The sequence below is a fragment of the Brachyistius frenatus genome, unplaced genomic scaffold, assembly GCF_029030835.1.
Source record: "Brachyistius frenatus isolate BFR_SWC_R1_liver_20210118 unplaced genomic scaffold, ASM2903083v1 Contig_4, whole genome shotgun sequence".
Lineage (NCBI taxonomy): Eukaryota > Metazoa > Chordata > Actinopteri > Embiotocidae > Brachyistius > Brachyistius frenatus.
Window position 1 is genome coordinate 3,619,509 of NW_027210603.1, and position 27,389 is coordinate 3,646,897.

Below are 27,389 nucleotides of genomic sequence, written 5' to 3' on the forward strand. Positions count from 1 at the left end.
CTATGTACAACTGTTTATTTTTGATTTGCAAAACATCCGACAAAAATAACATTACATAAAACACCAATTTATAATAGAAAAAAGAAGATCTTTGAAAAAAAAAAAAAAAAAAAAAAAAGGAGACAAAAGATAAATTGCAATTACATTAGAATTTAAGTGACTTAATAATTGGAGCCACATCATGCTGACCTACACAGGCAGTTTATGGCTAGTAGCTTGATCACTATACATGTGTTACAAACATTATATTAAGTGCTTTTTGTTGGTTCAGGCATTTTAAATTGAATGTGGCATGATTTGGGTTCACAATGCAGGGTTAAGAATTCAATGCCAAAGTCAAATGTATTCTTTATAAAAGATCAAAACACGTGGCCGACAGAGTACTACGTAAGAAGCCAATCTCAACCTCCTCGCGCAAATTCAGCTGGAGAGCATTTGAAGCGAGCTACGTTAACACCCTCCCCTGCATAAAAAGGGTCATGATATGGCACACAGCTCTGGGTAGATGTGACCACGGCAACGTTGTTCCTCAGTATTCACTGATCAATAAAAACTCTCTAATTTCATTCAGTGTTTACCTGAAGCAGTTTGACATGAATACAAAAAAAAAAAAAAAAAAAAACTTGGTTTGAATTCACCAAAGTGAGTAGTTGCTCCGTTAATATGATACCAGGATCTGAATGGAATAGTTTTCCCCAATGAGCACCACTAAGTTGCACCGACATGATCTTCCAATGAGGCCGGTCGTGCAGTTGGAGGGGCCGTGGGGTGTGGGGGGAGGGGGCAAACTTTGGACGATGCCCGCATTACGTGGTGTCTATCACGCACAACTTGGTGATGCTCCAGATAAAAGCAGCATTGCATGGATACTGAGGATTTCACCCCTCCTAATTCCCCTCGTTTGACCAAACACTGGCAGGGAATGATGAAGGTGCGGGAACAGACTTTACGACAGAAGGAGAGACGAAGAGGAGATGGAGGAAATGACGGGAAGAAATAAAAATCAGACGGCAAGGATGACGTACTACAGAGCATAGACCATGCTAACAGTACCAAGTGGAGCACAAACACACCTCTCGCTTCTCCTACTGCCACAAACTCTTTCAGGTTGTTACTTCTGTTACAGCTGCATTCACTCAGAAAAGCTCTCCTCTTCAGTTTGCTCTGAACAACTCTAACGATAGAGCAGATATCGGCAACACGGCAGCGAGATCAGCTGCATCTGCTGCTGAAAGCTACACGGATATAAGTCCAGAGCAAAAAGGACAAAGATGCAGAGAGCGATGCTGCTTTTTGGAGTAAATGCAGCTATATCCTAGCCAGAGCCCCGATGGTCAGAGTGCAGGCACTATATTAAAAACACTCCTGGTATTTTGTGCGTTAAAAAAAAAAGAAAAGGAAGAAAAAGGCATTGCTAAGTCTGAGAAGAAAAAAAAACTGTACAAAAACAGAAACAAAACAAACTATGAATGACTTCATTAGCTGGACTCTCCCAAATCTGTGAGATATCTCTGAGGTAATCATTGAAGTATGACTCATTAGATAGCAATAAATACCAACATGAATACAAATATTATAAAAGTAAAAACAGAGGCAAATGCTTAATGCTAAAGCAAAATCTGAGCTAAAAGAGGTAGGTTTTTTAGGTAGATTATGGTGTACATCCATTGTGGACACTCCTTTTTGTAAGAACTACATTAAGTTTATTCCATTACAATCCCTGTCCTAAAAGGGAGGAACAAAAAAATAAAAATCCTTTGCATGGGAGATGGCCTGCAGTTGTCTGTGACTGATATCATGTTTTTCAGACAGGATTTGTAATGGCAACAGTTATACAAAAAACTTCAAACATGTCTGCTAACATGATAACTGTAAAGCTTGCTGGTGATCGTGTACTATGAGTTGTATATTGCAGTCATTGTTACCGTGTTATGTTTGCCGATTTTATGGAAATCTCAACAAAGATGGATCCATACTACTTCTGGTGGATTTCCATTGATGTACGGTCTTCACGTTCCAGTACTTTCACAACAACGCAGAGTTAAAAAAAAAGAGAAAAAAAAAGGACAGATTCTGAGCAGCCTACTGTGGGACAAACAAACAGGAACCTCTGGTGATACAATATATTCAGATTTAACTGGATTGGGAAGGGAAATTAATGGGACCAATACTACTTGCTGGATTAGCAGCCGTATGAAGCTTTCACAAGAGTTTTCCTGTTCGGTTGTCAAATCCCCAAGCACCAACTCCTCTTATACCCTGTTCTTGTGTGAAGGGAACTCTCCCCATGGGACTTCCATCTTCACTAAACCTCCCACTGTATTTAACATACACAAATCAACATTGCACCTCTATCTCAAAAAGAAAAAGAGTACAAAAATCAAACCCATATCCACATACGGAAGTATGCATTCAGGAAAAAAGATTAAATCAACATGGAGACTTTTCAAAACTTCAAAAGTCAATGTTCAGTAACCAAGCACATCATACCCCTCATTAAACGGACATACATTACATACGAGTGGTACTGCCTAAAGACACTCGAGCTTCGACCCCTTAAAGTTCAATCACGGGGACGTTTGTGGGACACATGGAATTATATATAGATTCATATAATCCCAATGATTTCCAGGAAGAAAATCCAATTTATCTATATTATTATGTGAATATGGGAACATCCAAAAACTAGTTGTGCTATGCAGATTATCGAAGCATCAACTGACTGTCAGCTTGCCGAGAGTCACAGTGAAAGCGAGGAGTTGGAATAGAGCCACAGTGACGTCGAATGGATTTGAATTCCTGCAGTAGGTTCAAAAAAACGATATGGGTTGAACAGATCAAAGCAACGACTGTTGCACCTTCTCACAAAGCGGTTGTGCGGCAACGTTTACCTCAACAATAAACACGCTCCCCTTCCCTCCCACCATCTTCCTCACAGACATCTCTACTGAGATCGTGGAAACTCTACGACTGACATTAGAGAACTCAATGGCCGATCACAGGATCCGTTTCAAATACAAGTCTTCTGTCACGCAGCAAATAGGAGACAAAAAGGAAACCTTTGTGTCATCTCTGCACATGACTTCCTTTGAGCCAAGTGGCCTCAAATTAAATCATCTGCACTCGGCAGGAAATGGACTTAACATTTCTTCGGGGAGTTGTCTCGATATAGAAGAGAAGTCGTCTACTTTTTGACCATAATCCCACAAGCAGCAAGCCACACGTTACTGGCCTGTAAACCTAAGCGTTTAAAAGTCTCTTGGCAGTTTAGTTGAAAAACCATCGGACGCTGTCGGATGAAGCACAAGCCAAAGATGACTGACAGCAGAGAGAACAGCGGACAAGTTCCTATCACGCACAAGATCATGTTCCAGAAGCCAGAGATAAAAAGCATAGAAGTTTAGTAGATTACATAATGAGAATGTCCAAGGCTCTGGAGTCATCGTTCTGTCAGGTATCAGTATCTTGTTGTATCTGTAGCATAGTTGTATCTTCTAGCTTGATTATGTATATGGCTTATATTTGAGAGCAGCACGGTATGTTTAGCTTGTCCTCTTTCTGGAAATGAACCTTGGAAATGACCATCGACCCACCACCAAACAGATATTGATCAAGTACACAGGCAATCCCTGTTGAAGCCATTCCTACGCCTTCCCTCCCATAAAACATTTTTTACCAAAGTCAAAACAAAGAGCAAACCGTTTCAGAATATGGTGATAATGGATCAGACACAAAAAAACAAAACTATTTGCATATATTTTTTTTGGAAAAAAAAAAAAAAAAAAAAGCCTCTGGAATCTAAGTAGCCCTATGTACAGCGGCAGACATATTATTTATATACCTGGTATTTACACGATGCAGCCACTAGAGGGCTGCGCAGCATACATCATCAAACAGGAGGGCCAGGGTGTGGAGGTGCGCAGCAGCACTACCACCACCACCACCACAACCAGGCCCCCGGACATTCTTAAAAATCCCCTTCCCAGTCAGAAATGAAAGGGGTGTGATACCTGTGGAGGTCTGAAGCAGCTTCCCAAGCTCTGCGCCCACCGAGCTCGCTGTATACTGATGAGCAACAATTCATGGAATTGTTTTAAAGGTGAAGTTACATATAAAACAAAAATCCTCTATTGCAATTATATCCATATCTATGCCAATTCCAAGTATGGTATGCAGCTATACAATAACAAGAGGGGCCCCTTGCTTTGGCCTCAATTTACTATTCCAGTTAGATTTGGCATTTTAGCCCTTTAAAATCTGTTATAATGTAGATACTGTATATCAATACATAGGCTTGAGTAAAAGGTGGTATAACAGTGCTTAGGATACATGTGGTAGCAATTAACTATTTACATGAAAATAAAACAATTCATCAAAAGAGGAGGAAGAGTGAAAAACAATTTCAAAAGAGAGTAAACAAGCCATAATGCGGGCTTGGTTCGATTGACAGTTAGCAGTGTAAAAGTAGCTAACACATTTAGTGGCTAATTCTCACCTCAAAACCAGGCACCCTAAAGGACTATTAAAACGTCACTAAATTACAAACTATGCTCTGTACTCCGCAGTAGAAACCGTTATCATGACATTTTTCCTTCATAGGCTGTGAGGCTAGTCATACAACTTGCCGAGTGGCTGCACGAGTGAAGCGAGCCATGGAGCAGCAAGCTTATTTTTAGGTACTGGAAGCTTTTTGAGAAGGTAGTTGACCATACCTTTGGTGAAAAGGTGAAAGGCATGAGTTTGATTTGTACACAGTCATCTAAATATGCTGCCTTGGAGCTAAGCAGATTCAAAACAAAACAAAGTACATGATTTCTGGAGAAACAAAAAAAAATAAAAAAGATTCAAAGTAATGTGCAGGCACTGCTTTTGCACCGGTAAGTTGTAATGTAACCCATATTGTTATCTAAACTGTTCGGTGTAAAAGTTATTGTTTCACATAGGTGATGTAAATCCAAAACAACCCCAGTAAAACCAAGAGGTAGCTTAACTGAATGGCTAAATGAATAACTGAGTATGTTTGTAGTGTTGGCGTGTGCACGACGTGAGCACACGGTAAATGTCCAGGCATTTAAAGCAGCTGTTTGTTGATTTAAATACAGCCAAAAATACTGTATAAAGGCAGAAGCACTATGTATAGTTTATTTCATTTGTACTAAAGGAAATTCCCTTGTTTACTGTGTCTCTTAACATCTGCTTCCTCCCCATAAAACCTTGGCCTTTACACCAAGATAGACTTCTTTTGACGCATACATGAAGCCATAAACACACATAAACAGATGCCCACGCACACACACACACACACACACACACACACACACACACACACACACACACACACACACACACACACACATCACTATCTCTCTTCCACTTGCTTCATACCCTACACCTCCATTTAGTCTATCCAGCACATCCTCAGCTCCCTCCCTCCGTGTTTACCCTCTGGGGTTCTGTCTCCAGCTTCCTCTCCACCTCTTGAGGTTCGGAGGTGGCTTCTAGGAGACCTCACTGCCAAACACCTCCAACACCAGCGGGGTGAGCTGCATACTGTGCTCCGGCTGGAAGGACAGTGAGCGGTACTGTTTGGAGTGCTCCTCGTTGAGGCTGCGCAGGTCGGCCAGTTTCTGGATCATCTTGGCGTAGAGCAGCCGCCCTCCTGGGTGGTGCAGCTGGATGTAGGCCTGCAGGGTCTCAGACAGCCGGTCTTGGAGGGCTTCGATCTGCGCGTGATCCTGCACACCTGGGCGGTCTGCAGCAAAAGGTTGGGCACAAGCAACAGAGCAGCTGCAGAATTTACCTCTTGAAACTGAAACATCGTTATAATACTAAGGTTGTTTATTTCTGAAATAAGCCTGAAAAACACCCGCGAGGTTCAACTGTACATTATATACCATCGTTGTGTTGGTATTTCTGCTATTCCCATCAGGTGGCTTACTAATTTTAGATCAGGGAGAGCACGGATGCATTGTTAATGAGGTGCACAAAGGGATGCAAATATCCACTCAGTTATACATGCTTGCATAACTTTACATGTATAATATATACACTGTACCTTCAGCAAATGCATACCATGCACAAGAATGCGTATTCACAGGCTATAGTTCCCGAGAGACTTCAAACACTCTTCAAATAGCACAGACCTTTACCTCAGTGTGATTAATGTGGAGTGAAAGATGGCAACGAGGCTTCAAACATTCGCTAAACAAAATGTATACGTTGCTATTTGGCCACAATAAAAACAATAATAAATCATTTCTCTATTGAAAAAAAAAAAAAGCAAACGAAATCGACCATCAACAATTTATGATGACCCCTGTACATCCTCCCCCCCTCACACAGTCAGGCCTTCAGTACCTGGAGAAAGCAGACAGATGGCCATCAGCAGCACATGTTCCTCCTCGTGCAGGTTGAGCTTCTTCAGGCCCACCTGGAACTTTACCAGCGGCTCCAACAGCTCCAGAGTGTGGCCCGCTAGAGAAGATCAACACATGATTACAATCTGTGCAGCTCCACGCTGTCACAGAAGTAAAGCCCTTGAGGGCACGTTACCATCCCTCTCACTCATTAATATTTCATGTTGCCTGTTGGAATCAGCTGTGAAGATTTGTGGGTTTTTTTTTTTTTTTTTTTTTGCATGCTGTGCATTCTTGGGTTTGTTTTCACTAAGAATTACTGGCTGTCAGCTTTGTTTAATAAGCAAATTTGAATTTGAATACGTGTGCATGTTATTTCTTAGGGGATCGGCTCCTCTGAAGGTGTGTCAATGAGAAGCAATACAATCCTGATCACATGTTTTCACTGATCATTATGAGTGAACCTCCTTTATTTGATTTTTATGGCCGGGTTGTGTATTGAACATCACTGCTTTCCGAGCACTTGCCTGATGGTGCCTGTAGCACAGAACAACTTTGCACCAAATGATTTGTGAAATCAGTTGTTTCCGCTAATTATTTAATTCAACAGAATTAAATAACTTTCTTATTATTATGGTGCATTTTTTGTGGCAATGGTCTTGTACAGTTTACTTGGGTTAAGAAAACATTATGGATTTTAAAGAGTGGGTGAAAAACGTGTAATTGTTGCTGTGACTGCCATGGTGAAGCTTTCAGAGACAAGAGTCCATGTGGACGAGTTCAAAACACATTCACTATTGATTACTGCATTCAAATACACATCTATGTTCCAGTCATGTTGATGTCAACTATTCAGAAATATTTTAAGAAGAGCACAAGAGTGCTTCTCGTCCTGCTTCAGACAGAGCTTGTTCTGTGTGGTGAGCAGGTCAGGAGGGACATTCTTTGCTTGATCCCAGAAATACGGGGTCTTTTTTAAAAAGGCAAATGAAAGTCATGCCCACAGGGGCTTCTGCAGATATGTAGGACTGATTTAGCATCTTTTTGTCTTTGGGTGTGTACACAGGCCGGTAAGCTTATCTGTACTCCCACACTAATGATACTGTTACCTGCTCAACAGCGGCCTGTTTCCTTCAAGTGCGAAGTGTTAATGTGTAACATGCACAGCTTTTCTTCAACTGTCAGCTGAGAAAACTGAGTTGACCGCACAACGGCTTGTCTTCACAGCACTCAACCTACAGACATGGCAGCGATCAGACTGACCTTTGGTGACATCACTGATCTGGTATTTAAAGTCAGGCGCCCCACAGCTCCAGGACATGTCTTCCAGGTTGAAGCTCTGATTTGAGCGCAGCATGATCACCTCAATGGCGCTGGACTTGAGCAGAGCAATCTGGTCCTCTGCAGTCAGCTCCCTGCATGGAAAGAAATCATCCATTATGTTCCACAACAAGTAAACAAATAGTCCTTAAATCAGGTTAATAATTTAGTGTTGAATGTGTAAAACCAAGTCCCTGCCCACACAGTGTGTTTATATCTGGAATGTGTTTAGCGCTTGTATAAATCTTTTCAAAGGATTCTTCTTATCAGTGGTTTAATGGGTACGTGTTCAAGGCCATTCACAGTCTTCAACGTTTATCAGTAATATAGCATGCGGGAAGAACAAAAACATCCAATAATTACTCTGTTTGCTTCCTCCTGCTGTGTGTAGGACACACGAGTCAAATTGATGTTTTAAATTGTCACAATTTAAATCCTTCATCCAGTATGTTAAATGTCTTCACATGTTGTGAAATGAAACAAGTGAACTGCAGGAGACATGAGCTGAAACCTGCAGCTCTTCAGGGGAGGTCTGGGCTCTGCTTTTCAGGGATTAGAGAGCAAATCGTAAGTGGACAAACATTCCAAAGGTGATCCGTCATGTCCATCACTCATTGCCACAACTTTCAGGAAATACAGGCCCCGACTGGTCTCAGCCTTGACTTTGGGGTTAACATGTTGTACTCTCGATCTACATCTTTTCTGTTTCTGTATATCACGTGGTCTTAAAATAACTGGGTCATCGTCGGATACACACAGGAGTGTCTTCCTCTAAAGTCAGGCACTCACCGACTAATATACTATACTATACTATACTATACTATACTATACTATACTATACTATACTATACTATACTATACTATACTATACTATACTATACTATAATTCAAGGACCAGATTTCACACTAACATGAACATGGCACATATAAAACCTCATCCAGTTAAGGAACAACACCATGTATTTAGATTTGTTTTTTAATGAGTTGGCCTGTATCTGTAACACATAGCCGGCCAGTAATCTGTGGCCTTTAGACCGCAGCCATCACCATGGCACAACTAATAAAAAAACTAAAACAAGTTGTGTACAAAGCCTTCAACACACATTTAGGTAAAGAGTCACGCAGTAAATAAAAAACATTAGAGGAGGAGTTTCAAAACTAAATTTAGGCAAGGACTTGATTTCGCAAGAATTTAACATTTGGTTCAATAAGCAGGACAATTCTCATGCAAACAAACTAAGAAAAAAACAATCAGATAATCAGAGGGTTTTCTGCAGACAAAAACATGTATGTAAGCCATGATTAACAATAGACTGCTAAATAAAAAGACAAAGTCAAAGTGCATCGCAAACAATCCTGCAAGACTGAAAACAAAATTGGCAACACGTCAATCTTGCATATTCATGGAGTTCTTTATATATTATTTCTAATTTAAAAAATATTTTCTTACAATCTTATGAAGATCATCATATACTGTGCTTAGCAAGATCCTTTTTTTGGCCAGCTTAAAGGCCTATGAGTCAAATTCTCCTGATTGTCAGCAGGACCACTGTGACAGACAGACGCTCCTGACATGCACACACACCTGAACCCAGGGATCATCTTGGCAAAGCCAATGACCTTCTGGATACTATAGGAGACCAGGTCAGCCAGGTGGGGCAGCATAGAGAAGCTGGAGCCCTCCTCCTCACTGGAGTCTGGGCTGCTGCCCTGCTCCTGGTACATCATCAGCAGGTTGTTGAAGTTCATTTTGGTGTCGACTGACTCTGCAGTGACCACGATAAAGAGAGCAGATCAGAGGACAGGAGAGAGCAAAGGGAAAGAAAATAGTTAACATGGTGCATTTGATCATTTCAGACATTTTCTCTATAAAATACACTCTGGAATAGAGAGGGCTTGTTGACAGAAAGGATCATCTTAAAATACAAGCACGTCAGGTCAGTAGAAGTGAGAGGAATCTTAAATGACAGCTTGGACAACATGTGACGCATGCAGAGCTAGCCGGGGATCTTGGGAGTTATTTGTCTCAGCTGAGTGTTGGCGGGAGGTCACGTGACCGTGTCCCTCGCTGTGCTCACTCCATTAGTGACGGCTGCATTGATGAACTGATGTTTACTAGTAGGAGTCAGGTGTCTGCAGGGTACAGGTTTATTCACAGGATTTCCACTGGATTCTCAGTAAAGCAGCCTAACAGATTATATAAGCCATCATGCAAACAAGTGAACTGGAAAATGGAACCATTTTAGGTCAAGTGTTAACTCCTAGTATTACTTTTCTCAAAACGTGTCTGCTGATCACGAGAGTTAGAAGATTTATAAGAAAGGGCAAAGCTGCTGAAAAAAAACAACAACAACCTTTAATTAAATCACTAAGCAGTCGCCGTCTTCACTTGATCTTACGTGAAGTGTGTGTCGTTTACCTGGAGAGTGACTGAAGGAGTCAGAGGAGGCATCAGACAGGGAGTGAAGAGAGGCTGCTCTGCTCGCGCTTCGTGTCACTGGGCCTTCGCGCACAGGAGGCTAGACAGGAGAAAATGGCACATGTAAGGAGTGCAGTTACTAAAAATACAAACCAAAAATGAAAAGCTGTTTGATCTCAGAAGAATACATATTCAAGCAGGAAAACGTCCAGATTCTAAATCAAAAATATAACATGAAGTTTTGTTGCTGAAAAAAATGGGACAGGATTCACAGACTTTGGAGGAGCAAGGATTTAAGTGACTATTGGTTATGATTATTTTTGTGCTAAAAGTTAAAAAAAAATTCTGCTGTTGACTTTTTTCAGAAGAAATAAATAACTGTCATAAGTAAACACTTAAAAGCACCATAAAATCGGAGTTCTTTTTAAAGTAATGTCATTCTTTTTTATTTCCTGGGACCATAGAAGTGACTATGGCAACATTTTTCAGAAATCTAACGTGGCATTTTGTATTTTGTCAATACTAGTTGTTAAATGTAAAATATTTGATTTGATGAGACACAAACCCTAAAACGGCAAAAGTCAGAGTAGGAGTCGTCGTATGTCTTGTGGTGGGCCTCCACCAGCGAGGAGATGACCTGACTCTGTTCGTCGGAGAGTCGGGGCCGCCGCGCCTCCCGTTCTGCTTCGCGCTGTGCCTCCTCATCCTTCCTCCGCTGAATCAGGTCCTTCTTCCTCTGCACTTCCTCGTCTGTCAGAATGACTGGAAGGCCGAGACGAGGGGGAGAGGGACTCGATTAGAATTATGAGCACACAGAAAAAATATGCTTTCATAACAAAACAACATGTATAAAGAATGTATTTTTGTCAGAGTAGCCTTAATAAAACAGAACAGAACTCACTTGAGGCAGAATCAAGGAAACAACTGCAGGATAAAATATAAATATCCAGAAAAGCAGAGTACATGTACAACATCAAAACTGTTTTAAAATACACCGCCTCTAAGGTGTTTCAGATGTACTCGTGTTTTACATTGTGATGACAGCTATGTCAATTTTGTGTTGCGTTAAGGGGTGTTGTTATTCTCTGGAGGAAGAAAACGGGAGGGGATGGGTCCATATGGAGACCCCTGCTGCACACAACAACTAAACGCATTGTCTAGGTTCGCTCCTTGTTGTTCAAGCCACTGAATTAGCTCACAGAGACAGAGAGAGAAAGGGGAAAGAAAGAGCTCACTCAACAACATGCTGATGTTTTTGCAACAGCAACGCAACTGGCTCCTGTTCACGTACAGTAAATTGTCGTTACCACCACTCTTGGGGTATTCCCAGAAACACTGGGAAAAAAAACATTCGGCTGGTGAGGGAAGAGATCTTTTCTTAAAAGACTCCCGCGGACAATATACGGATATTAGAAGAAAACAAGAATAGATGGAGCTGCTATTGCCTGCAGACTGTGAAAACAAACAAGACTGTGTGGAAAGAAGAGCCCTGCCTAGGTTGTGCATAAGGCGTTTAAACTTCAGATGGAGTATACTTACTGTACACAATGTGGGGAAGGCTCCACTAATTCAAACAGAACATGTAAACACTCGATTGGGGCAAAGACCCAGAGAAACTTGACCTCAGTCCAAATATTGCATAATATTTACAAGAGGGAAAGTAGGCCCCCAAGACAGCAAACACCAGTTGTGTAAATCTTACTATCCATTCAACAAAAAGAAACAAGATTGAGTATTTTTCCAACAAAAAATGACATATAATGTAATTAATGCACAGTAGAAAACATTAATGTATACATTGTCTAAGTGGGAAGCTGGTCTTGGATCAGTACAGGATGTAATATTGATACATATTCAGCATGCTAAGCCACAAAAACCGCCGCCTCATTATACCAAGCTCTGTATACTAATTAATCACATGATTTATAATAACAATCAAGCACTGAGCCCAACAGGCTGAGCTCCGATCCACCTTCAAAACCTAAATAACGCCTCTATTTAATACCGGCAGGTTCAAGTAATGCTCTGAAGACATATGGGTCATCTGTCATACTTACACTCTTTCATCATGCCAATGTCCACACAGCGCTTGAGGCGGCATGCCTGGCAGTGGCGCCTGTTGTCCTTGGTGATGGTGCAACTGCCGTTAAAGGGACATGTGAAGGTGGCCTTGCGCTTCATACTGCGCCTGAAGAAATTGCATACATTTTACAGCCCATTAAAATACAAACCCAGTGAAGTCCGTGAGCAAAGAAAAATGAAATCCGAAGAACTCATTGAATTTATTAGGAATTAAACATTTTTCTCCAGGCTTTATGTCTGTGCCTGAACATGTGTTATTATATTTATAATAGAGCTATTTGCAAATAATTTTGATTTCACACCGTCACCTTTGAGAGTGTTTTGCACAAATAATAACTATGGCAGGAGGGGATAAATATTTGTGTCATTCAGGCCCGGTACCGAATGAAACAGTCCAACTATAGATGAGTGCTAAGGAATCCAGGGGTAAAAGATGAGTCTTGCCAAACGGTGACGCAAAGCATAATTATTTAGTCAGTGTTGGAAATGTATGTATGAACATTTATACACAGATGTGAGCAAAAACACAGACACACACACACGCTCCTCGAGAGTTCAAACAGGGGCCATCTGCGAGACGAGGAAGGAGATTATCAAACATCCGTCTTTTTTTCTCCTCTCCCCTCGAATATCAACACTGGTGAGAGGAACAGACGCAGATGGACGGATACATCAAACACACACAAGCTCACACAATCATGACTTGCTCCAGCTTTGTCTTTGGTTAAATTGGAAACTCATGTCTGTATCAATGAGCAGAGAGCAGCCAGGGCATTAACTATAAGACCGAGCTCATTTGTATTCTCGACCTGCTGCTGAGCATTAGTGCAAACACTATTTTTTTCAGTGGTGTGTGTGTGTGTGTGTGTGTGTGTGTGTGTGTGTGTGTGTGTGTGTGTGTGTGTGTGTGTGTGTGTGTGTGTGTGTGTGTGTGTGTTCCGATCTAACTGTGGGCGGCAATTAGATTTTATGTATGTAAGCATGTGGGTGGTCATTATATAAGCAATTTCAGATGCGTGTTTGTATCATGTGTTAATAACGTGGTCAATATGTACTTTCTTTTTTCCATCAGGGTAGTTTTAGCTTTAGCGTCAGCTACTCAAAGGATACTTAGTGTCTGCATTTATTGTGCATGCAAGAATTTATCTCCGTTTTGACTTCACAAACTGGTGCATGCATCCGTGTACCTGAAAAATCCCTTGCAGCCCTCACAGGTCATGGCGTTAAAGTGGAAGCCGGTGGCTTTGTCACCACACACTCCGCAGATCCGTGGCATGTTCCTGTCAAACTCGTCAGGGGCCAGAGTGGACGTACTCACAACCGTGGGCTCCATCACTAAACAGGGAGGGAAAAACAGCAGGAAATAAAAGGAAAGATGAATCCAGCTTCTGGATTGTTCACTTAACTTTGTAATTTTTCCACCAACCACAAAAAAAAAAAGAAAAAAGAAAAGAACTAAAATTGCCTGCCAAGTTCTATTATTTGAAGTAAATTAATAGATATTTTCTGTTCTATTATAATCTGTTCTGTGTTGCATTACCCTACATATCAGGGAACAAAAATAATAAAAGTCAAATTATATCTAAAAATCTTATCTATTTCTATTTTATGAAGGTTACTGGAAACACCTTCCCATCTCTTTTCATCCGTCTCCTTGCCAACCAAACTATGTCCCTTCCAGACAGGACAGATTTAGCTCCCCAGACTACCCATTGGACGTGAACTTAACTCCTGTGTGTTTGTGCCGGGGTGAGGAACTGGAGCCACACGAATCAAGTGGAAAAACACTCGTTTCCAAAAAAAAAAAAAAAGAAAGAAATGCAGAATCTCGGTTACATTTGATTTCATAGCACTCTGAGTGTCTATTTCCCTTAACAGCCTTGTGAGAGGGAGGGAAAAAAAGGCATGTCACCACAAGGCAAGCATCCTCATAAACAAACAATCACTGTCCTTTTCACAAAGCTCCTTTCTTATTTCTTTCTTTGCTTCCACTGCAGAGTGAAAGCGAAGCAAATGATGGAGGAAGGAGGAGGAAGAAGGAGGAAAGAGGGGGAACTGAACAAGACAAACCTCAACAAACTGACAAATCAACAAGCTAATGAGGTAAAGGCCCAACTGAATAATTTAAAATAATTTGGCAGAGCTCTCCATCATTCACGTCTAATTAAAAAAAAAAAATAAATAAAAAAAAATCACCCTGTTTGCATAAAAGTCTCAACAATGTTTTTTTTTTTTTTTCTATTTGGTTCAACTGTGAACGTCCACAGCACAACTGACAACCAAACTGCTCCTGGACGTGCATTCTTTATTAAAAAGGAAGGTCAAAAGAAGAAAAGCAACAGAGGATCCAGTCATTGCCGTACTGCCGCAGGCATCACGAATAGCGGCGGCGGCTCGAGCTTCTACAGAAGCTAGAATAGGCACCACATGCTTCAACCAGGAGTTTTGGATACATCTGTTACCGTATAGTAAAACATGTCTGCAAATATTTGTCGAGGGAATTCAGCAGATGGGTCGAACAGAGCTCTGAAAAACAACAGACCACAGAGGACCTCTTTAGACAGTTTGGCCTCGCTGCAGAAGCAGTACGCTCCGGTCAGGTGATGGAAAGAAAACTTGAAGCAGAGCAATAATTCTTAACACACATTAGAAAAAACTGTAGCTGTATAAATAAAAAATAAAAAAAAGAGAGAAAAAAAAAGAAGTGATTTGTATTCAGCAGAAGATTTTCTGTCACTAAGTAGTTACTGTGTAAAAGCTTCTATGAGCACTGTGGCGACCCTGTTTTGTTTTACGGTTAATAACTAACCTCTGGGGACAGACTAGAGGTTAGGGTGTGTCCTATACGCTGGTTGTTCCCATTTCTCTCAGTAAACAACTTGTGTTTCTTTCTCCCACCTGGCCTTCCTCACATCCTTTTCTTTCCCAGTGCAAAGTACACATGTTGACTTCAAGGTCCTTCAGAACGACATGGCAGGCTACAAAGGTTGCACTTACATCAATCATCTTAAATCAATTACATTTCTTTGTCACAGCGTTATACAAGGATTTATCAATGGATACATCAATTTAAGACCTTTAGGCCATTCACGATGGGACGATGTCCAGGCAATGAAAACATGAATAGGCAGAGGTTTTACATTTCAAACACTCACACTGCATGTTTTCTACATAATGTGAATTTCCCTGCTGACCAGGACTCTACATGGAGTTTGTTTGCAAGCACTAAAATATACTACGACACAGTTGAACAGGATCTCTCCAAACCAAACTGCACCATGAACATACTGTTTAATACAATTAGAGTTTGGCAAACTTCCTGGTTCAGTCACAGAAGTTGCAGCTTCTTAACTATCATGATTCTTCAATAAAATTGATTCTGTGTGTAAACACAAATTCTGTGTAAGGTCTTCAGTCAGTCAGTGACAGGATGACAAATTTATTATTGATGAGATTTAGAAATCAGCAAGGACATTATGGAGTCTTGCTGCCTCCTGCTGTGATGGCGTTGAAAGCTCCTTATGTTGTTACAACCTTCAATCTTGTCTGGGATGTGTGTTATAAAAAATGACTTGGTAGTGTGAGTATTTGAAAGGATTGACCCCTACACACAGAAATCATGGTCAGGCAGTGTCCCTTCAGACAAAAAGTCAGGTGGTGCTGACATTTCTTATGTAAAGTCTTGAAACAAGCATAAGTCCTGCTGGTATTTGGAGGTGACACATTATCAACACAGAGTACTCGATGGTCCAGCAGAGAGAGTACTGTGTCTATGGCTCATTTAAACATATATCATCTGTTCTGTTGGCAGGCCGAACAAAAGAACCTCAAATCTATAACTACTATCATTTAATGTAATGTATGTAAGTCTGACCGGTATGAATGACAAGGACCTTTATTATAAAGCATAACAGCAGTTCCACTGCACGTAGGAAACCTGCTCCAAGCAGACATTTACGCTCATCTCTCTGCAAACCAAAATATCCATTTACTTTACTATATCATCGAATGATCACTGGAGTCAGTCTGCTGTGATTGTGTTCAGCCTTGACAGGCCCTTACACTAAATGCACAGTAGAATTCAGAGAGCTCTAAATAATGCATCAGGTTATTAAGACCAGATCTGTACTCATTCCAGTCTTCAGCACGCAAAGCCAGGGAACAGGTTTTCAGCTTCGGGCTTCTACTGAATGTCTCACTCTTGAATGATATACATATTGTGGTGTACGCTGCTCGGCTGCATCAATCACATCAGTCATTGTGGTAATGATGCAAAATAGTCTGCTCTGTGTGTTACAGCGACATTAAGTCTAATCACAGAAAAAGTGTGATTAGTTTCCAAGGTCCACAATGAGTCCCGCTCCACGATGGACAAACTAGTATGGATTTTTCATCTGAAGGCTGAGTGATAGAAGACAGCAGGCGTTTCTCTGTGTCCTTCAGAAGGATCCTGAACGGCTGCATTTCGAGGACGCTACGCCATCAAGTCCCGCCGAAGGACTGTGCTGATTTCTAGCATCCTGTGATTTTTAACCCAGGACTGAGTTCTTCTATTAGGGAATTTTCAAGGCTGTCCTATGTACACATACAAGCTCAGGACCTTTCCAATAACACATACCTAGAATATAGGGACTGTACAACACAGCAGGTGGCTATAATGCTCCGATAGTTGCAATTTGCCATCAAAACAAAGAAGATGGTGGCGAACACGAAGAAGAACGCACACCTCGTAATGCGAGGACGGCATCTTGCTTCGCCTCTGAAAGATTTGGAGGGCTCAAGCATCCTTTACATAAAAAAAACACCCAACAGAAACCTGTAAAAGGTTTCTACATTAAACCTAAACTATGTCATTCTTTAGAGAATCAATTCCATTTGTTTTGAATTGGTTATTGCAGCAAACGGGACATTCTGCATTATGCCACTGATTGTATGAGTTCAAAGACTTGGAGTGCAGCAACTGGAAAGAAACAACTATTGAATTCTGCTGTGCTGGAGCTAAAAACCTTTCAGGTGGTGAACAGATTTGTTGCTCTCTGCAAACAGAAGCAGCATATTTTTGGCAGAAATAAGATCTTAAAAACAAACTGAGGATACAGATGGATGGCGAAAAAGGGACTCTTTTCTACAATTTCTCCTCCAAGCCAAACTCTTCAAGAAGCGGCTAACATGCCAAGCATTAATTAGGATGTGATTACTGTTCATTACCTCCCAATCAAGCCAACTTGTTAACTAAAAGCAAGAAACTTTCACAAGTTTGAGTTAACAAAAAAAAAAGAAGGTGTTAATTTGGGCCACAGCTCACTACAGCTGAGATCTGTGCCCTGCCATCCAAATCGCACCCTGCCAGAGCTCAGCTCCTCCTTTGTGTGACACAACGTCGCTAACTCTCACACAACTCCTGAAATCCACAGTAACACATACAGACAAAGCAAATGTAGAACATCAGGTCATTTCTTTCTTCTTCATTAAACAGGCCATCCCACAGCAGCAGGACTGATGTGTCTCCTGATTGGAGGATGGCAGTGTGTAACTTCTGTAATTATTTAAATAACCTGACACGGCCTTGTTATCTGACCGTAGTCTGAATGCTTTTCCACATGGCAAACATGCGAGAAGCTGCACCAGCTGATTCCAAGTTTGGCTGCAAAGCACCATCAAAGTTTTTTTTTTTTTTTTTCAGCAGAGAGCCAAATATCAAACTCATAATTCAGCAGGTGCTGTAGTTGCATCAGTGCAAAGATACAGTGGGTACGGAAAGTATTCAGACCCCTTTAAATTTTTCACTCTTCGTTTCATTGCAGCCATTTGCTAAAATCAAAAAAGTTCATTTTATTTCTCATTAATGTACACTCAGCACCCCATCTTGACAGAAAAAAACAGAAATGTAGAAATTTGTGCAAATTTATTAAAAAAGAAAAACTGAAATATCACATGGTCATAAGTATTCAGACCCTTTGCTCAGTATTGAGTAGAAGCACCCTTTTGAGCTAGTACAGCCATGAGTCTTCTTGGGAATGATGCAACAAGCTTTTCACACCTGGATTTGGGGATCCTCTGCCATTCTTCCTTGCAGATCCTCTCCAGTTCCGTCAGGTTGGATGGTGAACGTTGGTGGACAGCCATTTTCAGGTCTCTCCAGAGATGCTCAATTGGGTTTAGGTCAGGGCTCTGGCTGGGCCAGTCAAGAATGGTCACAGAGTTGTTCCGAAACCACTCCTTTGTTATTTTAGCTGTGTGCTTAGGGTCATTGTCTTGTTGGAAGGTGAACCTTCGGCCCAGTCTGAGGTCCAGAGCACTCTGGAAGAGGTTTTCTTCCAGGATATCTCTGTACTTGGCCGCATTCATCTTTCCTTCAATTGCAACCGGTCGTCCTGTCCCTGCAGCTGAAAAACACCCCCATAGCATGATGCTGCCACCACCATGTTTCACTGTTGGGATTGTATTGGGCAGGTGATGAGCAGTGCCTGGTTTTCTCCACACATACCGCTTAAAATTAACGCCAAAAAGTTCAATCTTGGTCTCATCAGACCAGAGAATCTTATTTCTCATAGTCTGGGAGTCCTTCATGTGTTTTTTGGCAAACTCTATGCGGGCTTTCATATGTCTTGCACTGAGGAGAGGCTTCCGTCGGGCCACTCTGCCATAAAGCCCCGACTGGTGGAGGGCTGCAGTGATAGTTGACTTTGTGGAACTTTCTCCCATCTCCCTACTGCATCTCTGGAGCTCAGCCACAGTGATCTTTGGGTTCTTCTTTACCTCTCTCACCAAGGCTCTTCTCCCACGATTGCTCAGTTTGGCTGGACGGCCAGGTCTAGGAAGAGTTCTGGTCGTCCCAAACTTCTTCCATTTAAGGATTATAGAGGCCACTGTGCTCTTAGGAACCTTGAGTGCTGCAGAAATTATTTTGTAACCTTGGCCAGATCTGTGCCTTGCCACAATTCTGTCTCTGAGCTCCTTGGACAGTTCCTTCGACCTCATGATTCTCATTTGCTCTGACATGCACTGTGAGCTGTAAGGTCTTATATAGACAGGTGTGTGCCTTTCCTAATCAAGTCCAATCAGTTTAATTAAACACAGCTGAACTCCAATGAAGGAGTAGAACCATCTCAAGGAGGATCAGAAGAAATGGACAGCATGTGAGTTAAATATGAGTGTCACAGCAAAGGGTCTGAATACTTATGACCATGTGATATTTCAGTTTTTCTTTTTTAATAAATTTGCACAAATTTCTACATTTCTGTTTTTTTCTGTCAAGATGGGGTGCTGAGTGTACATTAATGAGAAATAAAATGAACTTTTTTGATTTTAGCAAATGGCTGCAATGAAACAAAGAGTGACAAATTTAAAGGGGTCTGAATACTTTCCGTACCCACTGTATGTCCATTTTTATATGTATTACATGGCAGAAACTTCATTCCTGAACCATTAATTCAACACAATTAATCAGTCAAACAGCAATGGATTTTGGTATAGGTCTATAACAAGGGTTTGTATTATTGTCCTTTGGGACTTTTTTGAGCTTCTTCTTTTTTTTTCTGTCAAAAAAAAATAATCAGGAAATCAGAGCTCATGATATGTTTTGACTGCAATGGTCTCTGCTCCCACAGTGGCACTTTCTATTGGGCCAGGAACTACTGGGGTGCAAGTTTGCTTACTTCAACAGTAACAATATTAGTTAGTAATTGAAATGTTAATTTATTGTAATATTAATCATATTTAAACAATTTGGAAGACTCATGAAAAAAGGAAGTAAAAAGAAAGAGAAAGAGGGTTTTTGGTTAGAAAATAAAAGATAATTTCTAATGTAATTATGCACTAAACAGAAAATCTGGCAGTAAAAACAAAGCAAATATTTGTGCCTTTAGAGAAACACATCTAGCGATTGCCTCTTTTTTTAACTTTTGTGTTTCCTGTCATCTAATCAAACACAACATGGTGTTATTTAGGAACAATAACATCAGGCTACTTCTAAGGTCAACAGAGATAAAAGGGGAAAAAGCAAGGACAATCGTAATCAGAGAATGACACTGAAAATTGCCCATATCCCATGTGAAACGGGGAGATTTGGGGGTAATTAGGGTTGCTCATCTCAGCCGCATGACTAGTGTGTGTAGGAATGACTTAAACCAGCTGAAGAAGGCAAATCTCTTGAACAACTACTTTAAGATCATTGAGACAGCTCCTGGAAAATACTTTGAATGTGCTCTTTATCTCGAAGCAGTGGTTACAGAGGACGTGTGTGTGATTTCACTGCTTTCAATTTAAGGACAAAAAACACAGGTTTAACATTGTAACATTAATTGTTTTTGCTGCAGCAGAATTTCCTCGAGCTTCTGTAATGCTATAGAGAACATCCCAGGTCGGGATGATTTCACTCTGCTTATGTGTTCATTACCACCTTGCTGCACAGATAGCGTCGATGAGTTGCCGCCTATAGCAATTTGAATGGCTGTTTGCGTCCAGAGAGAGGAAATGCCAGGCCACGGGAGCGAGCAGCGAGAGTAATGTAGGAGGAGAAAGGGATGCACGAGAGAAACAGGCCAGGGAGGAGTGTGGTAGAGCGAAGTGGCAGCAGCGGAGTAAAAACCAAGATACAGCAAGAAGGGGAGGGGTGACCTCTTTGTCACAGTGACTTTCTGTGTCACAACAGCCCACTGTACCCTGCTGGTGGTTGTGGAAATGAGGGAGAAATAATATGAGGAAAGAAGGCGATCAACACAAACAGACTGTTTTTGGTATTTAAAAAGCTGGCCAAAAATACACTGCCATAAGCCACTTCAATTACGGGCTAGATATAAATACATGTCTCATCTCTGACAGCCCTCATCTTGAGGAGGATCAGGGGAAAAATAAATTTGCTTTTCAAGTTAGAATAACATTTATGGCATGATGTATTTCTGCTGGTCCTCCTTCAGTCCCATTTTAAAATCAAGGACCAGCTGTTTTGTATGTGTGAAAACTGATTTTTTTTTATTTTTTATTATTATTATTTTTTTTTTATCTTAATGCAGGTTTCTTTCAGGCAGGAACCCTAAAGATTCAAGGGACTGATATGTTGGAGGTTGGAAGCAGAGTTTAGTCACATGGTTCAATCACCACACCCTCCTCCTCACCCAGTGAGCGAGATGAGCTAAGTGACGGTCTCTCAAAAAGAAACAAATGTTTTTTGTCGTTCCAACTGGCCACTTACAAGGTGCAGTTAAAAGACGGTTATACAGAGGGGGGGGGGGACGGACACATTTTTAGACGATCTCTCCAGGGAGACATTGATATACACTATTACACATGATAACTGCCACAAATAGTTGAATAAAAAAAAATGAAAGTAAAGTTTAGTACAATGCCTTCAGCTCTTCACTCCAACGTACAGCTGGCCAATCGGGGCTTTGAAGGGCATGTGAGTTTTGGACACCTTCGCATCATCTGACTTATAGTTTGAATTGACCATAGATCTCGTTTAACACTGAAGGCTATAACAGTTATTCAGTTTTAGTGGTTGGTCAAGGGAATTAGGGACAATTAATATTTCCCCAATTAATAAATGTCTGACCAGCAGTCCAACAGCAGACTTTCAATTACAACAATATAAAACAGATAAAGCAGCATATCTTGATTTGAATTCATTAATTATTTGATTCTATAGAGATAAAGTTTGAGAAAAGAATTGATCGCAGTGTAAAAGAAGCACCTTTTGCACTGACTGCACCTTTCTCTCCACGATGTAATAATCCTCACATTAGAAGTAATTCATTGACTTTATCTGAGAAATCAAATGATAAAAAAAAGAAAGGCAAAAGCAAAGAGCACTGGTAGACTGGTAGTTTGGAGGTCTGACAAACACGGCGGCAGTGGCCGATGAGCAAGAGATGAGGCCGGCTGTAATTATGCACTGTACCACAAACTGACTACAGGATGTCATTTTAACTGGGTGGTGAAAGATGCAAAATAAAGACATTCCCCCCAATTTTGGTGGCAGTTGGAGGAGAGGCTAGGGAGTTTCCCCTTCCTTTTATCCAACAGACTAGCTGAGGGAGAACAAGTGCTACTTAGCATGCAGTGACTCATCGTTTCCTCCTGTGATTTTTTTCACATTATGGCTAAAATGACACGCATGTTTCATATAATCCAGGGACTGATGTTATAACCAGTCCCAGGTTGGATTTAAAGATATGACACTGTCTGCAGAAGACTTAATGCTCCACAGTTGGGGAAGTCATCAATTCTAAAGATAAATGGTCTAGTGCTGTTGGCGGTCTGGCCTGAATTAAGATCAACACATCTGAGAAAGCCCACATCTTGTCATATAACATAATATCCTTACAACCTAAATCTAACCTACACCCCATAAAAATTCCAGTGATTAAATATTTATTAATAAACTCCTGGCTGGATCTGAACTCAGTGTGGCGTTGAAGGAAAATCCCACCAAAGTTTGCATAACATCCTCAGAAAATGACACAAGGCCTACTACATTTATCAGTGTAAACTGTTAGCACCATCTGCATCTCTGGGTCCCTAAAGGATACCTTTGATTTACTTGCACCTTCTAATTAGTTGACATTTGATGTCAATCAGTGTGTAATTTGGTCTCGACTACAGATGGTGCAAATCTGAGGAAGAGCAGAGTCACTTGTTAGGAGCTAATATGAGGTGTAGTAACACTTTAAAATTATGATTTCTATGCGTGAAGAGCAACGCTGTTTTAATACAGTGATGTATGCATCTGTGTTTTCCTGCATGAATCTGTGTTCTCCTGCCGCAGTTAATGTATCTACAGGGAGCTACTGTGAGATATTCATACAGGGATTAGTGCCAATGTGGACTATGACACGGGTCCAATACCACTCATAAGGTAACTTATTTCCTTCTGTTCTACTGGCCACTTGATTTCCAGCTGCATCACAAGTATGTGATTATCAAACAGGAGAGTGGTCATTGGTTTTCGCTGTCAGGTGGCCTGCTATTTACAGAAGAAAACATAACTGAGACCTCAGCTGTGGAAAAGATTTGGAGCACAGCCCAGATGTTAGATTAACTTTCATCAAAGTCAATATTAAGTGATTATAAAAACCCACCCTCAACCCACGCCCACCATCTAACAAACCTAATTAAGTGGTGCCATTAGTGGCCTGGGCATTGAGATGAAAATGTGATCGAGGACGGGGCAAGATCTAACAAAGTGAGTAAAGGGGAGGATCCAGAAAGCATTTCAAGGGGGATCAATTTAAGTGCACACAGACGTGCAGAAGAGCAAGGGGAAAGCGGGAAATAAAAAACCTCTGGCATCATATCCCAAGAATGTCAGTAATGAGCTTACAGACCACATCCCAACACATAAGAGTCAGAGTCAGAATCACATCCAGACCTATAACAGCACTGGAAGAAAGACAGGGATTGCTGTGGAACGCTTGTGTGCGAGAAGGAGGCCCCGTATGACAGTCCAATGAGCATCCTCCATCCACATCACATGACGCAATCCCACAAATGGTTCTGAAATTGTTCCATGCTGCCAAAAGTTTCTCTTAAGGGGAAAAAAAACACAGTAAAAGAGTGGGAGAAAGATATAAAGGAGGAAAAAAAGAGGGCGAGAGAGGACAGAGGGAAGTTGTTGAGAGAGTTGGAGGGAGAAGGGAGAAAACATAAGGTGATGTGTTTTACTGCATACCTCAGGCTGGGTCACTACGAGTACAGAGGAGACATAAAACAAATCAGATCTGGAATGACCCGGGCTGCAGAGAGAACAGGGCAACAACAGGCAAACATGGCCTTGTCATTCACACATAGAAGCACATAAAAGCTCACAATAAAGCAAAAAAAGGTGATCTAAAGGTAAATGTAGAGGAGGAGGAAGCTGGGGATAAAGAAAAAAAAAAAGCATCATCAAAAGTAAACAGGTCCTGGGATTACTGAAAGTTTTATTAAAATTAAAAAATTAAAATCTTTTTTGTTTCAGAAATTTCCCTCGGAAAAAAACCAGTAAATGGCAGCAACAGAGAGACGAAAGAAAACAATGGACAAAAAAGACAATGTGGAACAACAAAGTGGACAAACTGAGTCTGTAATGCAGCTAAACAACTGGCTGAGCAGACTAGTCCAGTCCTGTCTCTTAGCTTCCCTCTCTTTCATTCTCCCTCCCGCAGCCTCCACGGGTCTATCTCATGCTCTTTTCCTACGATCACAGGGAGCATGTTACAGCAGCAGTAATAGCACATGACAAGGTGACCTGTGCCCCACACAGGATGGGCTAAACTGGGGTGGGGGTGGGGTGGGGGTACCACGTCCCGTGTCCAACCCTATGGTCTCTGTACACTCCCCTCCTCCCTCCCTCCCCCCGAAATCCAGGCCCCACTACTGGCCAGCAAGGGGAGAGAGAGGCAGTGACGGCAGCACTGCCCCCTTATGCTGGGCCCCTTGCTGGACTCTGGAGAGGGAAAAGAGCCGAGGCAGGGAGAGGCCCACTCAAACACACACCGAAAGTCCTGTTTATGTCTATGCTGAATTCGACACAGAATGCACATTCTCCAGCGCTCACACACACGCACACGCACACACGCTAAAAGCCAACAGGACAGAACCGGACAGACAACAGACATGTGGGTGAGGTGGGTGCAGAAACACTTAGGCCACAAGTCAAGTTATGTAACGACCATAAAACGCCGTCTCTCTGACAGGAAATACTTCTATTAGAAACGTAAACTCCAAGAAATGACTGGCATTTGTATTTCTAATAAAAAAACAATTTTTAAAAAGGTGGAAAAAATATACACTCACACTAAAATGTCATATTCGAACCATTTACACACCGAGATTCATTTAACAGGAAATAAAAAGGAACTGCCCTTGATATCAAACAGTGACATTCATGTATTTTGCGTTTCAAGAACCATTTTTTCTGCATGACTTGCTCTCTATATACAACAAACATTACCCGTGTAATGTGTTTGGCCTAGAAACCATCAACCACAGGAGGTAATTGAGGACCTGAAGACATTAGGGAGAATTTAACACTTCATTAGTCCCAAAGGCAACTGAACATATGTGGAAAACAGCACGCATGCACATAGGTACATACAAGTAGGTCTTTACAGTTAAGTACAACAGCCTCTTTTTTTCTATAGGGTCACATGTAAGAGGAAGCAACCAATTACTGTAGTCACAAAAGGGGGACGGAGGTAGGGTACTTCGGTGTATAAGAGACCTAATGGACTGTACCATCACCACGACATACTGCTCCATAAACAACCTGCTACAACTCGGCCCATTTTGAAGGTTCCCGTCACAGATCTATGCTCCGTCCTACGACTAAAGTGATCAGAACAACACCCCCACTTGGTCTTCATTTGGATAAATAACACTACTCGCCAGTACATTTTCAGATCATTTTAAATCGGAATACATTTGGTTATTGATCTTATGTCAGCTAAAATGTTGAGAAGTTAAACGCCATTCATTTTTCTAAATCAGTGAAGCAGGTGATACACAAACATATACACACAGTACATGCATTTGCTATTTCTCAGCAGAAATGGATCAACGTGAGACATTTAACATTTGAGCTCACTGGGAAAACAGGCAGGGATATATAACCCCTTGCTGTTACTTGTACTTCATCCCTTCAAATGGGCTTTCAAGTGATGAGCAGCGGAGAGGGAGGAGATGGAGCTTGTTTGAATTTCAGACTTAAAAGAGGGACGGGAGGCATATAGTGATTAATGATGTCATTATGATCTGGTGGCTCATCCATGGCTCAACCATGACTATTGAAGTCAGTGCTTGTGGTGTAAAAACGAAAGGGCTCGTAGAAATATAAATAATTTGACTCAGCAATGGTGTATGTTGTGTTTAAACTCCTTCCATGAAAAGATTACAGCAGTACAGTACAAGCAAAGACAGGTGAGCAGTTTTCTGCGCTGTAGGGCTGAGGTCACTGCTGCTTATCAGTATCTCATAATGTCTTTACAGACACTATAATACGGAGGGGATATTACAGTGTGCATAATGTGACAAGGCAGGTAGCAGATCATATATCTGTAAATATCTAACTTTTAATGTAAACCATTAAAAACTGTGTTCTCATTTGGACAGAAAACAATGCTCTTTACTTAAATAGATTGTATTGCCAAATTTTCAGTTTAGCTTCTTGTCCAGTCTTGGTCCTTTGGTGTTTTGAGTGTCACAGCTTTACAGGACACATTAAATTAACCCAGAGAGAGCTTATTCCTCTGAGGTTTATTTACACATTAAATAAGTGAATGAAATACAAAACGTGAGTAGAAATATTTAATTTCAAAGTAACAAAAGTTAGAGTCCATCCACTCAGGTATAGACAATTTACACGGGTGCATATTTGCCAGGTGTGACATGAAAGCAAAGTGTCTTACCTGGGGTTTTAGCATGCCCTTGCACAAGAGGTAAGACTTGAAACCCTTCCTTCAGTTTTTTCCCGAAGTTGTTAAATCCTGTTCAATACAAAAGCAAAAATGGTATGTCGCAAGTCACTGATTGGGCCTCTTACCCAGTACCTGACCTGCAGTTGCTCTGTTTATGTAACGCTGAACTATTTTCAACAGCAACATACACACTCGGTGGTCAGCATATATATCAGCGAGGCAAGTACTTGGGCAAACAGCGTGATAAAACGACATCGTTAAAGTGTTATTGTCCGAGTTCTTGAGCAACAGAAATCACGATAACTCAACTTTAACATTCCTCCTGTGCATGCGACTTTCATACCTTTGCTCAACTTTTCCCCATCAAGACCCGAGTTGCTTGTAATCCTCTTTAGTAGTCGCACGTCGTCGTCCTCATGCTCTTGCAAAGTGTCCCCTCCATGTTGACTTAAGGGATAGGGTAGCTTAAAGGAGAGAGAAACGCCGCGTACACTAAACTCAGAAGTGTGAGGAGACGAGTGTGGAGAACACGTCAAACTCGTACGCCCTTCTAGACGTTGGCTCACACAGCGGCGGTGGTAGTAGCTAACGTTAGCGTGGCTAGCTGGCTGCTTTAACCCTAAAACGCGGCTCCAAGTTCAGCCAGCTTATTAACCGCTGTGCGGCAGCGGGCGACGAACATCCAGCGGGGAAAAAAAACGGCTGAGAAGCAGCTGTGTATTACTGACGGGCAAACGCACGCGCTAACATGAACGAAACTCAATCACACCTGCGTAGTCCGAGGAGAAATAGGCTATCCCTTCTTCTTCAGGACCCAAA

The 27,389-nt window shown here is 41.4% G+C and overlaps 1 protein-coding gene across 2 annotated transcripts; it reads right to left on the bottom strand.

Annotated features, from left to right (window-relative positions):
- On the bottom strand, window positions 1-27,389 carry LOC138628409 (vitamin D3 receptor B). 2 transcript variants are annotated; one of them, XM_069711451.1, is made up of 10 exons: window positions 26,914-27,389; window positions 26,562-26,639; window positions 13,365-13,512; window positions 12,153-12,283; window positions 10,661-10,857; window positions 10,096-10,195; window positions 9,262-9,442; window positions 7,620-7,771; window positions 6,358-6,474; window positions 1-5,752 (listed from the first exon to the last, which is right to left on the bottom strand). In XM_069711451.1, exons 3-10 carry the CDS (start codon window positions 13,508-13,510, stop codon window positions 5,499-5,501), a joined length of 1,278 nt encoding a protein of 425 aa, XP_069567552.1. In that variant the 5' UTR covers window positions 13,511-13,512; window positions 26,562-26,639; window positions 26,914-27,389; the 3' UTR covers window positions 1-5,498. The 2 variants fall into 2 exon arrangements, with proteins under 2 accessions (XP_069567552.1, XP_069567560.1); XM_069711459.1 differs by lacking the exon at window positions 26,562-26,639.